Source organism: Acromyrmex echinatior, chromosome 5, assembly GCF_024713525.1.
Source record: "Acromyrmex echinatior isolate Ae372 chromosome 5, ASM2471352v2, whole genome shotgun sequence".
Lineage (NCBI taxonomy): Eukaryota > Metazoa > Arthropoda > Insecta > Hymenoptera > Formicidae > Acromyrmex > Acromyrmex echinatior.
In genome coordinates this window covers 1,865,110-1,887,932 of record NC_141856.1, presented here as the reverse complement: position 1 = coordinate 1,887,932, position 22,823 = coordinate 1,865,110, and the positions used below count along the sequence as shown (strand labels likewise).

The following is a 22,823-nucleotide window of genomic DNA, read 5'->3' as shown; positions in this document are numbered from 1 at the left end:
TCAGGTGGTACATACATGTACTTTTTTTCAAATTATAAATTTTTTATGAAGAAAAAAAAAACAAAATTTTTTTAATGCATGATTTGATAGAAAATTAGTCAAATCGTGGGGATCCGAGAGGATTTTAGCGTACGTCTTCAGGAAACAATTTATTTAACATAATGCACGCCGATGGGTACCCGGGTACCCGGGTGGTAACATAAGGATTAAAATTATTTAATCTTTTTGTTAGTCTTGATTCTTATATAAAATCACATTTTAAAGTTATTTGCAAACTTGATAAAGTCGTAGCATTACGAATTGGATCAAATTTTATACGTACACTAATAAAACAATAATAAATATTTTGTGCAAAAGTTTTTGGATCCACTTACTCGTTTAAGGTCTGTGAAGCTAGCACCTCTAAATGGAAATTTCAACAAAATTAACATCGCATTCGATTATCCACTATTTGTTCACATTTGTCCATAAAAAAATTTTTTGTTCACCTTTAGAAAAAAATTACAAATAAATAAAGAATTGTAACACCCTCATGTGAATCTTCTTCCGAATTACATACAGGATTCGATTGTCTATCATGCATACGCATAATTATCTCTTGTCCACCTTTCAAAAAAAAGTTATAAATAAATAAAGGTTAAACTATTCGTCATTGACAAATAAAGAAAATTGTGTGAACATACGCGTATCCACGGTGGATAATCGAATCTCATATGTAATTAGGAGGTAAACGTACTTACGTACACAATGACGAATTGTTTTAACCTTAATTTGTTCATAATTTTACAAAGCAGATAAAAGACAATTATGCGTTGATAAACGCATAATGGACAATTGAATCCCGTACGTTAGGAAGCTCTTACGTGTATAGGGACGAATTGTTTAATTTTAATTTGTTTATAACTTTTTGTGAAAGATGGACAAAAGGAAATTACGCGTGGACAAACACGTACACATAATGGAGAATCGAATCCCATATGTAATTTGGAAGAAGGCTCACTTGGGATGCTATAATGTTTAATTTATTTATAATTTTTTTATCAAAGATGTGAAAAGAAAATTTTTTGTGGACAAATGTGGACAAATATGGACAAATGAAAGACAATCAAATGCGATTAATTTTATCAAAATTCGCATTTATGGTGTCAGCTTCACAGACCTATCTGTTTAATAGTTATTAATCTTAAATGGCAAAAAACAAAGTATAGTCATTTTGCTGCATAAAATCAAATTATTTGTATTTTTGCAATTTGTTTCAGAACATATTCACGAATTAATATCATCAGAAATTTTCAAAATGTAACTGATATTAGTTATTTTTAGCTGATTATGTGACTGATATTTTTAGTTGAAAATGTATACACAAAATCAACCTTAAATACTTTAACAGACAACTAATAAACAATTTTTAACATTTTATGTAACAAACAAGGTACATGAGTATAGATACGTAAAAATATTCATTAGTACATCAAAATACTTTCGAAATAAAAACAATATATGCCAATCGACTATCGTCTTGCAAATATATGTCTATAAATACTTTTCGTATAGTAAAAATTATTTTTAAAAATAACAAATAATTTATATCATCAGAATTCTTCGAAAAGCGATAGGATACATTTAGAACTACACCATTCAGTACTATAAATCAATAAATTTAAGAAAAATGCCTTTCTCGGATGATAAAAATCGTTAAAAAATTAATAAATTGTTGGAATGATTAGAACTCTTCGGAAAGCGTTAGAATACATTCAGAACACTATAAGTACCATAGACCTCACAGAACTATCGGAAATCGACCAATGTCTCACACATATACTTTGATAGGCGCCTTTCTTGGGTGATAAGAATTGTTTAAAAAATTAATAAATAATTGACATTATCAGAACTCTTCGTAAAGCATTAGAATACATTTAGAACTATACGAAAAGTACCATAAAACTAACAGAATTCTTTGAAATAAGACAACGTCTCATCTTCGTTCCCGTAAACATTATTTTTTAAGCAAAAAATTATTCAAAAATCAAAATAACAATGTTATGTCAGAACTATCTGTAGAATTACGTATCTTTTCAAATCCTATAAGAAGCTGCAATCTTCTTTAGATGAAGTTGGCCCAATGTGGACCTGGTATCCCGTTTTGAATTTTGAGTTTCTCGGCTTTAATGACCGGAACTTATTTATTTATTTATCCTATAATAGAACTATTGAACTATTGAAAATAAACTCAGAACTCTCAATATTTAATGAATTTTCAAGTAAGATGCTAACTTCATACACAAAGAGGGAGAATTACATATTACAATGAGGCCCGATTGCACCAACGTTTACTCTAATTTTAAGCGAGGCTTAAAACTCTCTTTGTCCCTGTCTCTTTTCGGTTTTCAAACGAGATAGAGAGAGTTTTAAGTTTCACAGTGAAAGAAAACAATAGATTAGAAAGTGAACGGGTGAAAGAGAGAGAGAGAGAGAGAGAGAGAGGGGGAGGGAAGGAAGGGAGAGAATAAGATCTCCTTTCTAGCAGACTTCGTGCCAAGTGAAGCGCTTCCCCCTTTCTTGCTTCCCTCGGATTCAGCGCCTGTGACGTACTTTTCTCTCCCTTGACTCATTACACATGTCGTATACAGGGTCAAAACAGATTTGAACCCCGGATTTATTTGAGATGTTTTAAAAAGAAATGTTTTAAACAAAAATTGTAAGTTATAAAAAAGTCTATTTATAGTTCTTGTCAGTTTGATCTTGGGTGGCGTCGCCAAAGTCAAGTTAAATCGATGTTTTTTTAAACATAACACCCCAGAATGGTTTCAGAATCTAATAGTCGATGTTAAAAGCTTCTCAAAACACTATAACAATTATTTGACTAGTAAAAGCAAACTGCTTTTACTAATCAAATAATGTCAAGAACTTTTCGAAACGAGCGTACACACAAGTTCTTTGAAAAGCTCTTATCACCGGCTATTAGATTCTGGAATAAAATATAGGGAGTCATATTAAAAAAAAAATCGATTTAACCTTGACTTGACCTTGATGACATTACCGAAGGTCTAACTGATAAAATCTGTAAATAAATTTCTTTATACCTTACGACTTTTCCCTGAAACATTTCTTTCAAAAATGTCATTCTCCCAAATAAATTCGGAGTCCTGATCTTTTTTTAACATTTTGTATACGTATACGCACTAACACATAATTGGATCAAAATCGGTATCTATTTTACTCCCGGCTCTACTCTGTAAATCATGTATAAAATATTCTTGAAATTTTGTCTCTTTATCATGCATTTCTTTATGTCCTTGTATCTTTTCTCTTTTCTTCTTCTATTCTTTTTTTTTATATTATAAAAATATTGATAAACTAATTAAATCATTTGGTGAAAAAAAATAGAAAGAAGGAAAAAGAGAATAAAAGCTAAAGATTCCTTATTATTGAAATACTTGACTTCTTTCTTAAAATTATTATTATCGCCGGCTCACGTAAAGGAGCACGGCAGTGTTTCAAATCATGTCTAGCGCTGAGACACTACCGTGTCTCCAGATACAATATCTAAAAAAATTTGCACTACAAAATAGAATTCTTAGTAAACATAGATATAACTGCTACATTACATATACGTAAATCATTATTACATCTGTATCATATGAAATTATATTCTGTGTTTGCTAAGAATTCTATCTTGTAATGTAAACTTTTTTGACAATTGTCATTCTACAGATAGACTCACTCTTTCTCGGCTGCTAGTTGTTTGTTTTTTTGCTCGATTTCTAGCCCCAGTTTCGTAATATTTACTCGCAAATTCTCAATTATCTCCTGTGCATTTTGCTCGCGCGCGTGTGCCGCATCGGCTAATTTCGTCATTTTTGTGACTTCCTGTTTCAATCGAGCTATATCGTCCTGATAAGCCTCTACTGTTTTTTTTAGTTCATTTATATTGTGCGTGTTATCCACAATTTCATTCTGAAAACGCATTTGCCTCGTATAGAAAACGTGGGATAAAAATGAATTCTCTAAATAAAGAAAAAAAAATGAGAAAAGCAGAAAAAAATTAGGTTTGGTTTTCTTACTTGACTTGACGCATTTCAATTTTACCTTGAGCAGCATGCATTGTTCCGATAGTTCCTTCTCATTTCTATGGGCTTTGTACAAGGATTCGTAAAGCCTTGTGTATTCAGTTTTAAAGGGCGCCAGTGCCTCATTAGCACTCATTTCTTTCATTATCTAGAGAAGATAAGGTGGACATATTTTTATTTTTCGGATATTAATTAGAAACTGAAGAAAAAATTTTAATATTAATGTATTTAAATTTAAATAAAAATGTATTTTAACTTTAAATAAAGATGTTTTTAAATTTTAAAAACTTAATACGCAATGCGAACTTAGTAGCACTATATAGAGGAAATCTTGGATCTGAAATCTTGAAGCGAAATTTCAAACAATTAGAATATACACATATATAGATATCATAGACATATAGAATGGACCAATGGCAGGGAGAGAAAGAGGAGTAGAGTGACAGGCAGATAAATGAATAAACTTCTTTCTCTGTTTACTAAAGCTGGATCAACAACAACCAATCAGGCTTTAATGAACAGAGAAAAAACGTTCATTCATTTATTTGCCTCTCACATTACTCATCTTTCTACCCCCATCACTGCCATCGATGGTCCATTCTCTAAATGTCGATGATAGGTACTAATTGAATTCATTATAAAGAATCTTTAAAATTTAGAAATAAGTTGCTGCAATTGTGTTATTATGTACCTTGCTATTAAGAGATAAACATCTAAAGTTTATTATATAAATTCAAATCTCGAGTTCACGTAACTTAAAAAATAAATAAATAAATAAATTGTTAAGTTGCTTAATTAATTTTAATATATTAAAGAATTGAAAAATATAAAATGTTGTAACAGGATTTAAATAATTACTTTAATTAATCTTTACATAATAGAAACATGCATTAGTAAAAATCTCAGCTAACAAGGTTACGTCAATATGATGTCATTTTTTCAGCTCGTAAACATCATCAATTACTTGTCATCAACATCATTTAGATTTCATCGTTATGACGTGATTATGTCAAAGTCTATTATTATAATAACGTCATAATAATGTTGACAAATGATGTAAAAGTGATATTTACCCTGCAAATAAACTAACATTATTTATCATCATTTTAACATCAAAATGATCTAAAAATGACGACAAATAATGTGAGCTTGTTTATTTGATTTTTAGTCATATCAATTGCGATACTTTATAAATCTAGACTTTACAATTAAATAACACAGCAGCACCTGTAATACGAGATCTACAATAGAAGTCATAGCGGTCGTAGAATCTTAAATCGTAGAAAATTCATCAATCATAATCGATAATTTTTCTCATATTGGAATGTGATTAGTTAATTTTCTACGACTTAAGACCCTACGACCGTTACGATTACTATAGTAGACCCCGTGTAAAGCGCTAATAAAGCGCTTATATTTTTAGTGCTTTGTAGTGCTTTGTAGGTGCTGTGTGCTTGAGAATAAATATATTAAAATAATGCAAATGTTCTCCATCTTTGACCTAATAACCATATTAAAGTACAATCCTTTTTCCTTATGCGAAACTTTTACTTGAAATATATAGTATATATACGTAATGTATATATAAAGACATTAAAAGTGATTAAAGGGACAATTTTCACACTATTTATTTTTAAAAGATCAAGTTTCAAGAAATGTAAAAAATTAAAAAAAATTATTTATGTATAAATCATACATAAAATTATGTGTAATTATGTATAATTATGTATGACCAATTTTTTTTTAATTTTTTCAAATTTTTTTTTTTTCTAAAACAAACACAATGCGAAAATTATCCCTTTAATTTTTTTTATATTTTCACACATTACTATCATTATTTCTATAATACTAAAATGTAATTTTACAAGAGACAGAGAAATGTATGAACATATATGAACAAATTTCATGTATGATTACACATGATTATGAATATTTATGTATATTTATCCATATTTATACATTCATGCGTGAAAAACTTTTTGCCGAGATATAGTTTCATAAAAATCGAAAATGCGAGGACTCATCTTAAGGGCTATTAGAAAAACAATTATACATCAATTTAATTTTATACATCAAATCAGTTCTATACATATTTTCTATTGAGAATGAATAAAAAAAATGAATGAATACCGAGAAATTATATAAAATCACATGGAAACATTTGCACTATTTCATGTCAAAATTTGGGCATACAAATCCATATATAGCGTCAGCAATACGTCTTTTTGACCTAATGCTAACGTACCATTTTAGTATTTAAAATCATAATTACGTCCCACTTAAGTCACATGTCGTCACCATCATTAAAATCATGTTTTTTTCACGTCTTTTCGACGTTGTCTTGTGAGCTGGGATGCATTTATAATAGAAACATGAATCAATAAGAATTTTTATATAAAGTAAGAACAATTTTAAAATTATTAATAAATCACACTGTTTTATTTTAAATTATTAAATGTTTGTGAAAGTAGATCTAATATAAATTCGACAAATGCATTGCTTGTATAAGGTGTTCCAGAATGACTGCCAAATATTTCGTACCTAGATAAAGCGAACTAAACTGAATCGAAAAGTTCTTCACCATTTTGAAATTTTAGTAATAATTAACAAGATAATGAATAATAAAGATCGTTAAATATTGGTCTTTAATAATTTTTAACTCAAGTTTAACCATCAACTTTACAGAAAAATGGTAAAAAACAAAAATTATTTATTTTCTTTTCATAAAGCTTTCAAAATTTTTTCAGAATTTATTAGTATCGCATTTTTTCATGCTGATAAAAATAATTTGCAATAAGAAAATGCAATACTTAAAAGTTAATAACAAAATCTGAAAAAAATTCACAGAGCTTTATGAAAAGAAAATAAATAATTTTGATTAATGCTGTTTTTCTATAAAGTTGATAGTATTTGATTAAAAAAAAATTATTGAATACTAATATTCAGAGAGCAACTTTAGTAATTAATATTTTGTTAATTACTGTGAGAATTGCAAAATAGTAGGGGACTAAACTTAGTTTAGTCCAATCTATCTGCGCACGAAATATTTGACAGTTCTGGGACATCTCGTATATAAGCCGATTGTTGTGTAATTTATTGGATAATAATGCGGAATATTTACCCAAATTGTAGGATAATTAAAATATATATTGATAGAATATGTGAAATGTATTGTCAGATAATCATTGCATGACATCGTATTTATTTATTTTTTTACAAATTATAACAAAATTAAATTAAAAATTATGAAAGGATAATTCCCTGCTTCGCCTATTTTTAATAAATTTATTTTTAATAAATTTTTTATATTATTTAACAATAAAAAATGAAGGTGTAATTCTGACATTTGGTTCTATATTGGATGTAATACAAGCATATATAGGGTAATCCGAAACAGTCTAGGCGTCCCTGAAAAAACATATTTCTGACATAATTCTAAAACGATTTTTGCTTTACGAAAAGGACCCTGCATAAAACATACGGAAAATGAGTTCCAGCTAATTTGACCAAATTTGTAATATGTTGTAGTTCTGATCGTCCTGATCAAAAGTCTCCATGAGCATGAAATAAAATAATGAACAGTTTTTGAGTTGTTGTAATACAAGATGTATACAAAAAATTCGTGCACTGAATTTTTGTGGTGACGCTGCAAGCTTGTACTGTGGTGCAACGTCTCGGGGGAAGCGTCACGTGTCCTTAGTAAAAGTTAGGTTACGGTCGAGTGAGATCTCTGCTTTTTGTGTCTATTTTTATTAACGTACTTTTAGTTATATTGGCGGAATGGAGCGAGACATTTTAACCGAGTAAAGAACCAACATCAAATTTCACGTAAAACTTGGCAAAAACAGCCAGGAAATTCTTCAAATGTTGAAAATGGTGTATGGTGAGTCTGCCGTGAAGCCTAGAACTGTGTATAAATGGGTAGACCGGTTCAAAGAGGGAAGGGAACGACGCACGAGCGGGGCGCCCTTCGACATCATGTATCGATGAGAACATTCAACGTATTCACGATTTAATGAAGGCAGTCGAATTACCACTAGAATATGATTGCAGAAAAACTTGGAATAAGTAACGATAGTGTTTAGACAATTTAAAAGAAGATTTAAACAAACTGTGTGCAAAAATTCGAAAGTTTTGACTGACGAGCAAAAACAAAGATGTATTGACTGTTACAATAACTGGATCGAAAATGCCCAAGATTTAAATTTTCTCAAAAGGGTGATAACTAGAAACGAATCCTGGATTTACGAATATGATTGTCCTGAAACAAAAAGGCAGAGTGAAGAGTGGAAGCATCATGGTTCACACCAAAAAAGCGCGTAAAAATCAAGACCATGCTCTCATAGTTTTTGTCGATACTCGTGGAGTTGTTCATCATGAATATGTTCCAGAAGGTGAATCTGTTAATGCAAAATTCTATGTTGAAACCTTAAAGCGTCTGCGTGAATGTGTGCGGCGTACACGATCCGAATTGTGGGCGGAGAATGGATTCTGTATTAGGACAATGCATTTTCGCACACAGTGTTTATTATGCGCGAGTTTTTGACCAAAAACAATATCACTACCATAGACCACCCTCCCTATTCATCTGATCTAACACTCTGTGACTTCTACCTGTTCCTTAAAGTAAAAAATATCATACGAGGTGAACATTTTGTGTTGATACCATAAAACGAGAAACGACGAAACTTCTAAAGGACAAAGAAAGACATGTAGCACTGCTTTCAAGAATGGGAGAAACGTTGGACCAAGTGTATTCTGATAAGGGGAGAATACTTCGAAGGTGACCACATCCCAGTTACAGAATAATTTAATTTGAATTTTTAGTGAATCGAGTGCATGAACTTTTTATACACACTTCGTATGTTGGTAAAAATAAGAAAATGCAATACTAAAAAGTTGAAAAAATTCTTAAAAAATTTTGTGAAGTTCTATGAGAAGAAAATAAACAATTTTCGTCTCTTGCAGTTTTTCTGTAAAGTTGATATAGTATTTGAATAAAAAATTAGTGAAGATCAATTTTCGGTAACTAATATCTTGTTAACTATTGCGAAAATTGCAAAATGGTAGAAGACTTTTCTTCTTAGTTAATCCATTCTGCCTTTATACGAGAGATTTATCATTATTTTCCAAACATCCTGTACATATATATACAGGGTACTCCGAAAGTCAATTTCATCAAAATCGCTGTTTTGGCAGAGTTTGATGTACAATAACTCAAAAATTCTTCATTATTTTACTTCGTGCCCATGGAGACTTTTGTCAGGACGATCAGAACTACAACATATTACAAATTCAATCAAATTAGCCGCGACCCATTTTTCGTATGTTTTATGCGGGATCCTTTTGTTCGAAGATTAGTTTTCGAATTACAAAAAGAAATAGCGTATCCACGGGCCGCGTAAAGGAAACAGAAAGGAACAACGCTCACGGTTAAACGCGAGCGCTTTACGTGTGAGACGCACACTGATCAGACGCATCGGATCACATGTTTATAAAAACACGTTCGTTCTCTTCTTTCCTCTCTGTCACACTACCTCTTCGTCTATTACATACTTTAAATATGCTAATTTTGTTAAATTATTAATTACAATAATCAAATTGGAATGAATATTGAACTCTTTGAGTATCGGATTGTTTTTTAATTACACTAATTGTTAAAGAAATGTTGTAAAATAGTGAAATTAGACAATAATTACGTGCGATAAGCATTAAAATATAAAACTATTATTGACATACAAATCATACAATTATTTCAGTACGTCAAATTCTAAGAGCGTTTCTTACAATTCGACGTACTGCAGAAATACTTAGACTTAATTATATGTCAATAGGCGTTAAAATACTTGTCGGAATTATTATTTAATTTCTTTTACAAAATTAACTTTCACAAAAATTTTAACAATTTTATCTGCGTTATCGCGCTCGTAGTGTTCATTACTTATGGGAAGTCTTATGAGAAACATGATCGAGCTTCTCAGCACTTAAAGAGTTATGAATGTTTAAAAAAAGCGTAAGCCAAATATACCTTAAAAGCTTATTATTATCTTAATTAGAAAATTGTTATTACCTTGTAGATGTTCAATGATTCCATTTTGCTTCAGCTTACTTGAACAAATAGGGAAATAAGTTTGAATGCACTGTAATAGTGGTCGATACAACTGTTTACTGTATTTCACTTTCATCACTTAAGTATTAAATTATAAGAAGTGACGTATAAGATTTTCTAATATTAACAATAAATATAGAAAAGCAATGAGAGTCAAGTGCAGTAATTGGAGTGCAACAAAATTATCAGTGATTTATTAATCAATAAGTCACAAATGTTTTGGCATCATTCCGAGCCATCATCAGTGGATACATTACTTGTGATTATTGTCTCAAGCCGCACTTGGAAAGTCATATGTATGTCTCTCACTTGGTTGCAAGACCAGGTAATTTTGGCTCTCGCAATGAGATCATACTTATTTAATATTATACTAAAAGAAACTTAATAGAAAGATTTACCAAAAGAAGCCGAGATATTTGTGGTAGAAATCATAATCAATCGAATTAACAAGCTTGAATATGTGTATAGTATTAAGAAATTTTGTCACAAATAACGAAGATACGTGCGATTTAAATGGATATTAACAAAATGATGATAACAAAATAGCATCATGGAATGATGGCATGGAATGATGATCACGGTCATTATGGCAGTTGGAAAACGATAAAGCGACAAGAGCAGCTTGTAAATTATCGGATAAACATGTAAATCCAAATCATTTCGATAGAATAAAACCGTTTAGCTTTACAAGTATTTAACCGTAGAGTGTCAGCAGCCTTATTAACTGCAAGAACAACAGGAGGAATTGACTCTGATACTGTATTGTATTCTGCTGAATTTTTTATAATTCTTGATGATAGTTTTGATTCTTCAAACAGTCGCAGTTGTAATAATCCAAATCCAAACGCTTGTGCTCAGAAATTTGACTTGATGTGGAAAATAATTTATAACAATTATTAATAGATTGTTCCAAATGGCGCACTATATAGTCCCAAAATACTACCATGTTTTAAAGGACTATAAATTAGTGTTAAATCTATTTTACAATTATGGAGTGATTTGAAATGCCACGGAATCAAATTTTTCATGACTTCTAGAGTAAACCAAGCTCCATTAGAAAATCTATTTTCCATGATACGTACGTATGGTGGAATATAATCAAAATCCATATGCAAAAACGTTTCGATTATTATTATAAAAAAACATTGTATTAAATTTATGTAAACCTGCACAATCTGCGAATTGCTTGGATGATGAAGATGACATGTTATTTTCAAGTATACTACATAGATCTGTATCGACAGCTGTTGTTGAAACAACATTTGATACAGAATTAACCACATCGATCAATAGAGCTGATAATTATGAAAATGATGATCAAAATATATTGAACGTCGAAAAAATTGTTATTGACGCATCATATGTAAATGATAAAACTTTGGAATCATCTGTTGTAGAATATTGCAGGATTTATTGCTAAAAAATGTATCGAAAAATCAAATTGTGAACAATGTTGTATCTCATTTATTGATATAAATCATAAACTAACAAAGACAAATATTAACATTTTTCCGAGCGTATGAGACTAATGATGAAAAGGAATTAGAACATTTTATGTATTCCTACAAGAATTTTCATTTGTATTTGAGCTAATGAATACAGTATTTGATGAAGGTTATCCTAATATTAGAGGAACATATAAGATACTGGAGAACTTGTTTTCATTGATGTACAAGCTATAGATATGAAATATTCAGGTTGGTTTCAACATGAGATTTGTAACATCGAAAAAACAAATATATAATAAAAAGTGAAATAAAGTTTAATAAAAAAAGTATCTTATACTCTTTTATAAGCCGCCGCCGCCGCGGCCGCCGCCGCCGCCGTCGCCGACCCTGCGTCCATTCCAAAATGCATCGCGATATTAGATATTTTAAAAACTTCTTTAAAGAAAGAAAGAAAAAAAATATGATATATATATAATAATAATAAAATATTCTTACTACATCCTCCACCTCACCCTCTTCCTCCGCTGAATACATTCTTATTCCTCCTCCTCCTCCCTCTCCTTCCTCCCCCCCTCCTTCTCCTCCTCCTCCTGCCCGATCGTCAGGGCGCTAAGGAGGTAGATATCCAAGTTATTATTTGATCGAACTGTGATATCTCCTCAGCAGGATATTTTAGAGGAGGAAAAGGAGAGGGATCTTCCAGGATTCCAGCGGAGACGCTCTCCTCTTCAACTTCTTCCTTTTCCACTTCCTCTTCCTCTACCGCCTCATCGAAATTGTCGATGAGGTGGTTGAACGCAATTTTGTTTATACGCACTTGAGATCATCCACCTCATTGGCAATCTCGATGAGGCGATGGAATAACTCTATTTGAATGACATGTAATTGAGTGAGATCAATTATAATAGTATCACTCTGTTGAATCAAGAAAGAGGAGGAGGAGGAAGAGGAGACAGTCTCCTCAATTCTTTGCAGTTCTTTATCGCACCCATATTATAATATAGCTGCAATGTAAAAAATTATCACTTAATCACAGAAATGTGCAAAAGTATTGTACCATTTAACATACCATTTAATGGTAAAATATTTTTGCACTTTGGGGAAAAAATCACTCACGTAATACGTCTAGAAAAAGCAGGACAAAGACTGACGCTAAGAATCAATCTTCGCCGCAGCGAGCCTGCCTGGGATTTATCTATAGGCGGCAGTTCTATATAAAACAATTTAGATCATAAGTGCCGTCACGAGAAAAATTATCACTTATATCGTTGCAGCACTCTTTATAAGAGCTGCGATTATTTGCGGCCCATCGAATTGCTGAAAGTTCACGCTGCACGTTTATTTGCACACCTGTAATTTCTTTTTTCTTACGCGGAAAGGTACATACATTTATACATACATACATACATACATACATACGTACATACGTACATATGTATGTACGTATGATGACGTATATTGACACGGCAAAAAAAAAACAAGCGTTAGCTGTTGTTTATCTAAATGGAGTACGATAACGCGTCGAAGTATAGGATGAATGGATGGACGGGAAGTAAAGAAAGTACATATATAGTGATGTGAATGAAAAAATTTTTTATTCATGTTATTAAATTGTTTCTTTTTTGTACGTATTAAAAACTAAAGTCAATTGCTTGCAATTGACGAGTTGATGTTTGTAAATGATGTCGCTATCGCGTATTGTGTCTTCGGACGCGATGTTGGAGAATCGCGTATACTTGACATCGATCGTATCGATGATCGATCTAATTGTTCGAACGTTATATCGATACATCAAACGCAAACATACATCTTAGCGTCGTTTCGGTCATTGTAATGCATACGGACGAAGAATCGAGACGTAGCATTGTTTAACGTGCAAACGCTGACAGTTAGCGGTTTAACGCTTATAAAATTGTCCTATTCGTTTCGCAGCATCTTGTAAATATTCCATCGCTGCTCGTAAAGGCTCTTCCACGTTTCGAAAGACAATGACAGTTCATGTCCACGATGATCTTCCAGGACGATCTCCACGTAATTCGGTGAACCAATGTTGATTCCAATTTCCAAAAATTTGTAGCCCGTAGCCGTCAGATCATAACGTCAGCTCAGTAAACGAATCTCGCGATGCTCCATGCTGTGTACGTACATAATATTAAAAAACATTTCTTTTATGTATAAAACATTGAAACTTATATGTTACTGCAGTCCTTCTTCGTTTTGTATGATGCGTTGCTGTCTTTAGAAGTACATTTTCAATCATTCATACAAGCGGGTATCGCAAGACTGATTGCATCCGCGTAAATTGAGATGTATATGATAAAACTTCTAGAATCGAAGAGGAAGCTAACCCTCTTTCCAAGAATTGCGAATGTGTCGCGATTTATCGCGACGTTTTATCGCGTTTTTCTATGTATTTTCTTTGTCCGCGGGTTTATCAATGTTTATATTTTATGATTTATATTTCGATGGCATTAAAATGACGTTGATGATGAGCATGTTGGCGACTTTAATGCTTTTTCCTCAGGACATTCCCAATATCTCGCTTTTTTCTTCGATGATGGACTTGGCGGACTTGGTGACGAGGAACGGTACCCCTTTCGCTCGATCAATTTTCGGCGTATATTCTTTTACTCAGTCCACGTCTTAACGCTCGTAATTAAAACTTATGATTGAATGAAAAAAATCTTACCTATATACATTACCTATATACAATACATTGCATATATATATACTGTCAGATAGGATATGTGACGCGTTTAACAGAAGCGTCGATGTTTTTGATACATAATACATACATACGTGCATACATATATATTCATACATATACGTTTATATATATATATATATATACGTATATACATACGTTCATACATACATACGAGGTATGGCTATTAAATAACGAGACTGACGCTGCTACAGAAGAAGTACGCATGCGCCAAACGCCAGTGACCGACAGCTGTTTAGCGTGAAGCCTTCTCTTTCGAATGCAGTACCTTTCGCTTCTGTAAACAAATCCGTATAGCCATAGCCTTCTTTCGCATTAGAGTTGTTTTTTTGTTTCGGAAAAATGATAAGTGTAACAATAGAGCAACGAATTGTTATGAAATTTCACGTGAAACTTGGAAAAACCGCTACTGAAACTTATAATTTATTGAAAGAAGTGTATGGCCATGAATGTTTATCGCGTGCACGTGTTTTTGAGTGGTTTAAGCGTTTCCAAGACGGCCGAGAAGACGTTGAAGATGATTCACGCCTGGGTCGCCCTTCCACGTCAAAAACGGATGACAATATCGAAACAATCGGTAATCTGGTTCGATCCGACCGTCGGTTAAGTATTCGTGCGATTGGTGAAACTGTAGGAATTGACAAAGAATGTGTACGGCAAATTTTACATAACAATTTTAACATGAAAAAAGTGTGTGCCAAAATGATACCTTTGTATCATTGTCTGTCAAGAGGTTTCTAGCCAAGTACAGCATCCCAGTGTTAGACCATCCGCCTTATTCACCGGATCTTGCACCGTGTGACTTCTATCTGTTTCCTAAGGTGAAATCTGCATTAAAAGGAACAAGATTTGAGTCTGTTGAAGCTGTGAAAGAGAAAGCGGCACGCGTCCTGAAGGAACTGACAGAAGAAGACTTTCAGCATTGTTTCAAATAATGGAAGATTCGCATGGAGCGTTGTAGGGATAGAGGAGGGGTGTATATTGAAGGTGATAATAAGTAAATATGTATGAAATCAAAATAAAATGTTAAAATTTTACAGCGTCAGTCTCGTTATTTAATAGCCACACTTCGTACATACACATTCATACGTTCACATACAATATGTTCATACATAGTACATGTATTATAGAGAAAGGGAAAAAAAAAATATATAATAAATACGTTAACATATTTTTATTTAAAAAAAAATTCTTTTGCAACCACAGTTATATATTTTCAATATAGTTTGTAAAGCGCAATTCTTAACATGTTGTCTACATCGCATAGTAATAGCAACATACAGATTAGTTAAAGATTCCATGTCTTCGTAAACTGCTTCCAAGGTCTCGATATACATGCGTTCTCGCTCATCGTCTAAAAACAAGTTCCACAGCCACATTCGTTTCTCGCGTCCCTTAACGTACATGATATCATCATGTTCAAATACAGCTGCCGTTTCTCCTCGTTGTACGGGACCATCCCGTCCTTCCATCGCAATCCAATGTGAGAGCACTCAATCAGGAAGTGCAAGACCTGTCGGATCTTGTCAAAAATTTCCATGGCATGGGACTCATAAAAATGTAATGTGAAAACGGTCCTCTGTTTCAGCACCACTTCCTTCACGATAAATTTTTTGTTAACGATGAATCCTTGCAGATCCACGAACGTTGGCATGTTGTCGAGAAGACTGCAGTCGATTGCGATGTATCGTAGATTTTACCATGTAAAAGTACACTTAGATGATTTTGCTCATAACGTTGGTCAATGGATTATGCTGAACCGTGATCGTGTATGATGAGACAATAAACTGTTGTATTTGTGGGCACGTTTTGCTTACATTCAAAATCTAATCGCACGTCAACGGTGCCACTCTTGATTCGTTCTGTCAGAGCAATTGATGATTACGAACGGGCTATTATGTAAAAAAGTTGTAAAGGTGAGACTCGGCTCGAGATACTCGTATCCGTAGTAGTCCTTGCAGAAACGCGCATACAAGTCGTACAGAATCGCACATCTGTTTTTATCAAAATCCAGATTCAAGTCATTGTACGGATAACATTCCGAATTCAGGTAGAGTTTCACATTGATTAATTTGCAGTCGTCAAATCGATTTATATCCTCGGACATGATGTTTTTTTCAACCTATTTGCATAGCGAAAATGACGTAGCGCGGCTTCTCAAGCTGAGTGGCTGTGCCACTTGATAGCCTACGAATGCTTGGTTGTGTTCTGCAAGAGCGGAAACTCGTACAGATCCCATGAGTGAAAAGTCATGCTCAGATATCGTCCGCTCTCCAAAGCGCGCAACATCGACAGCTTATTTATCTAGTTCAATAACACGTACGACATTCGCCATTGTACTTTGAATAATTCGAGCATTGACTCTGTCACCGGATCTCCCGTCAGACAATTGTTGTCGTTGCTCGTATTAAAATCAACTCGTGACGAGCGTTGATCACCACGCGTTTGTGGTCTTCGCAAAATCCCAGCAGTACGTAAAGCGGTACAAAGAAATGAAACTCTGGCTGCAGGCTATTCTGCGCATCTCAGCCGACATTCCGCAGAATCACGCTTCTATCGGATAACACTGTTACATAGTTTTTGAGCGTGTTAGTTATGTCCACGTTTCTGTTACGGTCAATCTCCACATCGTTGAGTTCATATCGAATCTCAACGAATATGAACGCGATGCAATTATTTCCCAATATCACGTGAACACCCTGGACAATTTTATTCTTCGTTTTCCGACATACAGAAAGCTTTCATACGATAATGTGTACAGATTCTGTTGTTATATGGTTCTGTTGTATTCTTATTTCATCGCTGATACCTGAACATTGGCAATCGGGCTGATCTCAATATTGATGATGTGATCGTCCAAGATTGGTTCGTCTTTAATGTTTAGGATATCAGTCATCTCAAATGTTGCGCACCGCGAATCCCAAAGTGTTATCGATCTGTGATGTCACTAGCCTTGTAAAGAACGCGTTATCGTGCGTTCTGCATCTCACGCTTACGTTATCATTGGCGCCATCGTATGCGCAATCTAACGGTGATTTCTTCTCCTCGAAAATCGAGCAATCGTCCGTTCTAGTCGACAATGCGTATCCGTAATGCGTGCTCCGTTGATGCGGGTAAATGATCTGCGTCGGCCTTTCTGATATCTTATATTCTCTCAGCAAAAATTCATGTATTGTGTGCGCGCTTTTGCCGTTGCTATACGCGCCCGCGAACAAGTTACAGTCTATGTGGATAACATTTACATTCATTATGTTGATCGACATGTCCGATTCGTGCCACCTTCGCGGCCGCAGTATACGCTTTGACGAGAAGCAATCCAATACTGTTGGGCTTGCCAAAGTTTATTCTGTATGCATATCTAATCTCATCGTGTTGTAGTTTGCGTGGAGCGTAATCGGATATTCTCAACCCTCACTATTATCATCATCGGTGTCATTGTTGTTGTTGTTATTGTATATTATCACCACGCATTACTTCAACGGTTTCAAGCACGTCGCGATGCGGATGTTTTCGTAAAATCACACGTTTCAAAAATTCATTTATGTCTCGCATTTCGTACGAACCCTCAGGAATTGTAATTTCCGCGTCGTTTTTGGCGAAATAAAATATGTTATTCGATTCGTTTACGTTCGACATCGCGTGATAAGTCTCAAAAATCGTTAGACCGAGCTCGTAATCTCTGTCACTCAAATCTATGGCAGGAAAGTAATTCGCCGCAAGGACGGTGCTCTTCTCGCTCAGCATAACGACATGACGGAAAAAGCATTCGACTAATACTAAGATTTCACTGCACATCGTCGAGCTTTTTAAATTCACGCGCGTATACCGTTTGTAAAAACCGCAGACAAATCTGTCCGCAGAAGCTCTGATCGTACGTCTGATAGGATGTATGATTGTATCTACCGTCGTAGCACCGTTCCTTGGGCGGAGATTATCAAAACTGTCAAAGTACACGACGCGATTGTTCCTCTTCGCGTACCCAGTGAGTACGCGTCGCATCATCCAGATTCATGATTCTGCTTTTGTTTCAGCGAAAGATTTCAGTTTTTGCCGCTCGTCGACACCGTGTTACGCATAAAAACGTCTCTAAAGTTGCGAGCTCATTCAATTGTACATTATTAATTACGCTAGACGGCATTTTTATCGTTTCTTTAGCGTTTTTTTTTCTTTGCAGCTACGCTCTGTCTATGTTTGTATGAGCCGAAACATAGTTCACGTCCATATTTGTACGGAGAGAGATACAGTCCGCGGTCCCTATTTCATCGAGCGATCGTAACGTTGCAGCTCTTCGAACTGACATCGCGCGGCTTTGCCGTCGTTTATCGCTTTCGCCACGCTGACCGCTCCGCCGATCAAGGACCAGAGCGCGCCGGACCAACATTGACAGAAACGGTAACGCACCGCCTCGTTTCACTGATCTTGATCTTGGCTTTCATCGCCCAAATAGCAGCAGCGGCGGCTCTCTCGCTCAGAGCCGAATCTCTCGCAACAACGCGTCCTAGCGCTTTATCGACAAGTTCGCCGCGTATCGGTGAGATCGTTGTTCCGAGAATACGCAATGTCGTGTTCTCGGCACGCCGCGTCCAGCGGATTTATGCCCGTCACCTAAGGCTAATCGCTTTGTAAGCCGAGTGCCCTGACCGCAAAACTGGTAGTCCAGAATATGTAATTCGAAAGAAAGCGTGTTTATCGCTCGATTCAGCAGACCGCCGCGTGACGCCGACATTCGCTACAGTCCTTTATCTTTGGTGTGGGATCGTCGATATGCGTCCGCTGCCACAGCTGATTGTAGTGTTCGTCGCAGCGATGATAAGTTTGAACCTCCAAATCTGTCTTCACGTGTTCCGGAAGTCCCAGATGTATTCGATATATTACCAATAGTCACCGTACACGCGTAAGAGTACGACCTTCGGTATATATTACAGCTGCTCGGCGCTCAAATCCTGCATATCGAAAAGATGACACAGCTCAAGATACATTTTGTTACTGCGTGACTCGCGGATTTGCGTGCCTTTAAATAGGCGTTCGAGAGTGCATAACCCTTAGTGTGAGCATGAAATTCGTATGGCAACCGCTGACGATACGCATCACAAACTGCGATGCAAAATCGAATAATGGGACGCGGCTTGGAGAAGCACAAGCATGGCGAAATACTACCGTGTACTATACGCGCAATTATTTGCAGCTCGTCGAATTGCGGTAAAACCAACGTTCTCATAAGCGTGATCGAGGGCCGAACGGCGTATGTTTCGATAACATTTACGTCTACTAGTAATCGCTGCAACGAAATCGCTGCAGCCAAAGTATCAATATCTTGAAAATTTATTTACGTATATTGACAAAATCGGCTACTTTATGTTCTCCAACAACAGCGACATCGTTCCACCGAGCGAGACGCGTCCATTCTATTTTTATCTTTGATAACGTGGTATGCAACAAGCAGGATGTGGTGAAAGAATACTTTTCGATGAGCTGCCATGCGTTGACTGTTTCTATCTCTGTCAGACGTATGCGAGGGTAAACATCTAAATATCTGATATGCGACAACGCGAACCTGCTGATTCTATTCAAACAGAATTTTACCAACTTGAAACACATTTATAATAATCACGTGAATACCAACATGTCATACGACGAATTTTGCGCGTTGTGCCGTGATTGTTGGCAAAAAAATATGGATTTCTAGTGACAGACAAGGATAGTACGCTTAAAGACGGGAAATACAGAAAGGGATTTAACGAGTTCGCGATACCGTAACGTGACTAGTCGTTGTCGACACTTAATGTACGCGTAAACTATACTGCTCAAGAGCAAGGATTGAAGCGAGACAGCTGCGATCACTGAGCGAGTGGAAGATGTCCAAAAAATTTACAAACGGATATGGGGAAGGAATTTTACAACTCCGATGTACAAAAAATTTTAAAAAACATGATGTTAATCATTGTTCCACGTATTCGACGTGGTTGAAAATGTCAGTGGTCGAGCGGTTCAAAAACGACATGTGGAAGATGGTTACATTCAACGGTATTTATAAGTGGATCGACGAGCTGCCGCGTCTCGTATCAGATTACAAAGCGCGAAAGCATCGCACTATCGGCATGCAACCCGCCGACGTAACTCCCGCGATCGCCGAAAGATTCTTGGACACGGTGTAAGCGCGATAAAAATCGCTGGTCTGGCAAAATTCAATGTGGGCGATTTAGTATGCGTGAGCAAGTACAAGACGATTTTTTAAAAATGTTACACGCCAAATTGGACGATCGAGATCCAATCGTTTACAATCGTTAAGGTGCAGCGTATCAATGCCGTAACCTATCTACTCCAGAACTATCGCGGAAAATCCGTCGCTGATATGTTCTAAGAGTACGAATTGCATCGCGCTCATCCGAATGTGTATCTCGTGGAGAAAGTACTGCGCTGGGAAGAAGACAAGGTGTACGTCAAGTGGTTGAGATTCGAGGGATCGCACAATTTATGGATACACAAAAACAATGTCATTTGATAAAATTTTGATTCGTGTATTTTTTCTCTATATTTTTATAAATATATCAATATGAATATATAAATATATATATTTTCTTATTATTCCCCATTCATCATCTTCGTTTTGGAGTATACAAAATATATAATAATTATTTATAATATGTAACAACTTATGTACGGAGCAGAATACATATGTACATAGGTAGTAATACATAATAGTGATACTTATATAAATGTAAAAAAGATACGTAAAGTGTAAATCAAAATAATAATAATACATAATAGTAATAAATGATAAAAATATGGGATACATAAAGTGTAAATTAAAATACTAGTAATATATAATATGTATATAAATATTAAAAACATACGATATGTATTATTTGAAAGTACAATAACCATAATACATAATAAATGCTATTACATAAAACATACTGATAATACTTGTATAAATGTAAACAAGTGTAAATTGCTGATAGTAATACATAATAGCAATATATACTATATATACATAATACATATAATACATATATTGCAAAGGTATCCGTCAATGCCTCCACGGGTAACGTCTCCATTGAGTTCAGTACGACGTATCATATGGATTCAGAGCAACTCATTTTCGATTCGGATATCGTGTACACTGATTGATCTTGATAAATTGACACTTCCTGTAATTCGCATACATGATTGACGGTAAGTCACTTCGATTTCTTTGTTTAAACATCGCGTGTAATCGTTGAACGTTATCATTTGCGCTACGACGTTATTCTTTAAGCCTTTCGCCTTTTTAGTGTCTTTTTTGCCGTCCACTCTTATCGCGTACATTTTCGCTCTGAGTCCAACAAATTCGATCATTATCGCACCGTTGTCCTTCATCAGGCCGGACTTTTCTGTTCGCGAGAGGCATATCGTACATGTTGTCTGCCGGATAATCGCTCGTATCGAATCTAGCGATATCGTGTTTCATAGTCTCGTAAACATCGTCGCATTCTATATGGTAAATGAGACTGTCCGTGTCGGTGTACATGATCTTACATTTGTCGCAATACATCGGTGACATGTCACTCGTGATGAAATTCGTACAAGCAGACTTTCGATATGTCAAGTATGCACATACCCACGTAAATCGACTTGTCGAACTTCACCTCGAGGTTGTGCATTTCGACGGCGATTAGATTCTCCGCAATGACGCTGGCCTGAATGATGATGGCCTGAAATTTTTCGACGCAGTCAATGTTCGTACGGAAAGACACTTTTTCATGTGAATAATTCAAATTCTTCGTCTGATAATGTTGGAAATTCGGAACGTACAATTTTTAATTTATCTTTGTCGAGATACGACGCCAATTTATCGAGGCTTGCATTTAGAAATTTGAAAGAATTAATAAACCTTAATTTTACATAATTTTTTTTAAAATTCTTTTCATTTTTGTCTTTGGTACTATCGACATGCTTAGTGAAATATGTTTTTCTTTGGTTATCGTAGTATATCTACATGTCCATCCTACGCGGTAGCAATTTCCTTAAGTATAAAATGCGCGTCGTAGCCCGATAAATTGTGAAATATTATACAATCGGAATATGAAATGAATTTTTATAATTTAAATTAGAATTCGAATGCGCTGTATCTACCGGTGAGATGACAATGATCGCAGACCCGCGTATCGTCCAGAACAATTTCTCGCAGATGTGACAACACCTCGCGCTATGGTACTCCCATTGCTGTTTAGACAACGTTTCTATAGACACGTTGTCAGATACAATATTTTTCATGCAATTCGCCAAATTGTTAAGTTGTTGCGCGAACCATGCTATACAATTTTCATCGCGACAGAAGTGATACGACGATAATGTATCCTCGTACACGCATCGCGTTTAGCATAGTAGTCTATGTTGTTGATACGTGTATGACGTGTCTTTCCTGTTGGATTCAGTTTTGGACTCTCTCTCGTAGAACGCACTCCAGGTCGACCTAGCTGATGAACGAC

At 35.0% G+C, this 22,823-nt stretch overlaps 1 protein-coding gene across 2 annotated transcripts in view; it reads right to left on the bottom strand.

The window, feature by feature from the left end:
- Window positions 1-22,823, bottom strand: part of LOC105148625 (cilia- and flagella-associated protein 58) — a 550,890-nt gene that overhangs the window by 447,534 nt on the left and 80,533 nt on the right. The window contains exons 4-5 of one of the 2 annotated variants that reach the window (XM_087406698.1): window positions 4,090-4,218; window positions 3,725-3,957 (exon numbers count right to left, since the gene is read on the bottom strand). The exons of the other annotated variant lie outside the window; for it this stretch is intronic. Of the exons in view, the coding sequence (XP_087262824.1) occupies window positions 3,725-3,957; window positions 4,090-4,218 (362 nt within the window). The remainder of the gene's footprint in view (window positions 1-3,724; window positions 3,958-4,089; window positions 4,219-22,823) is intronic. 2 annotated transcript variants of the gene reach the window in all.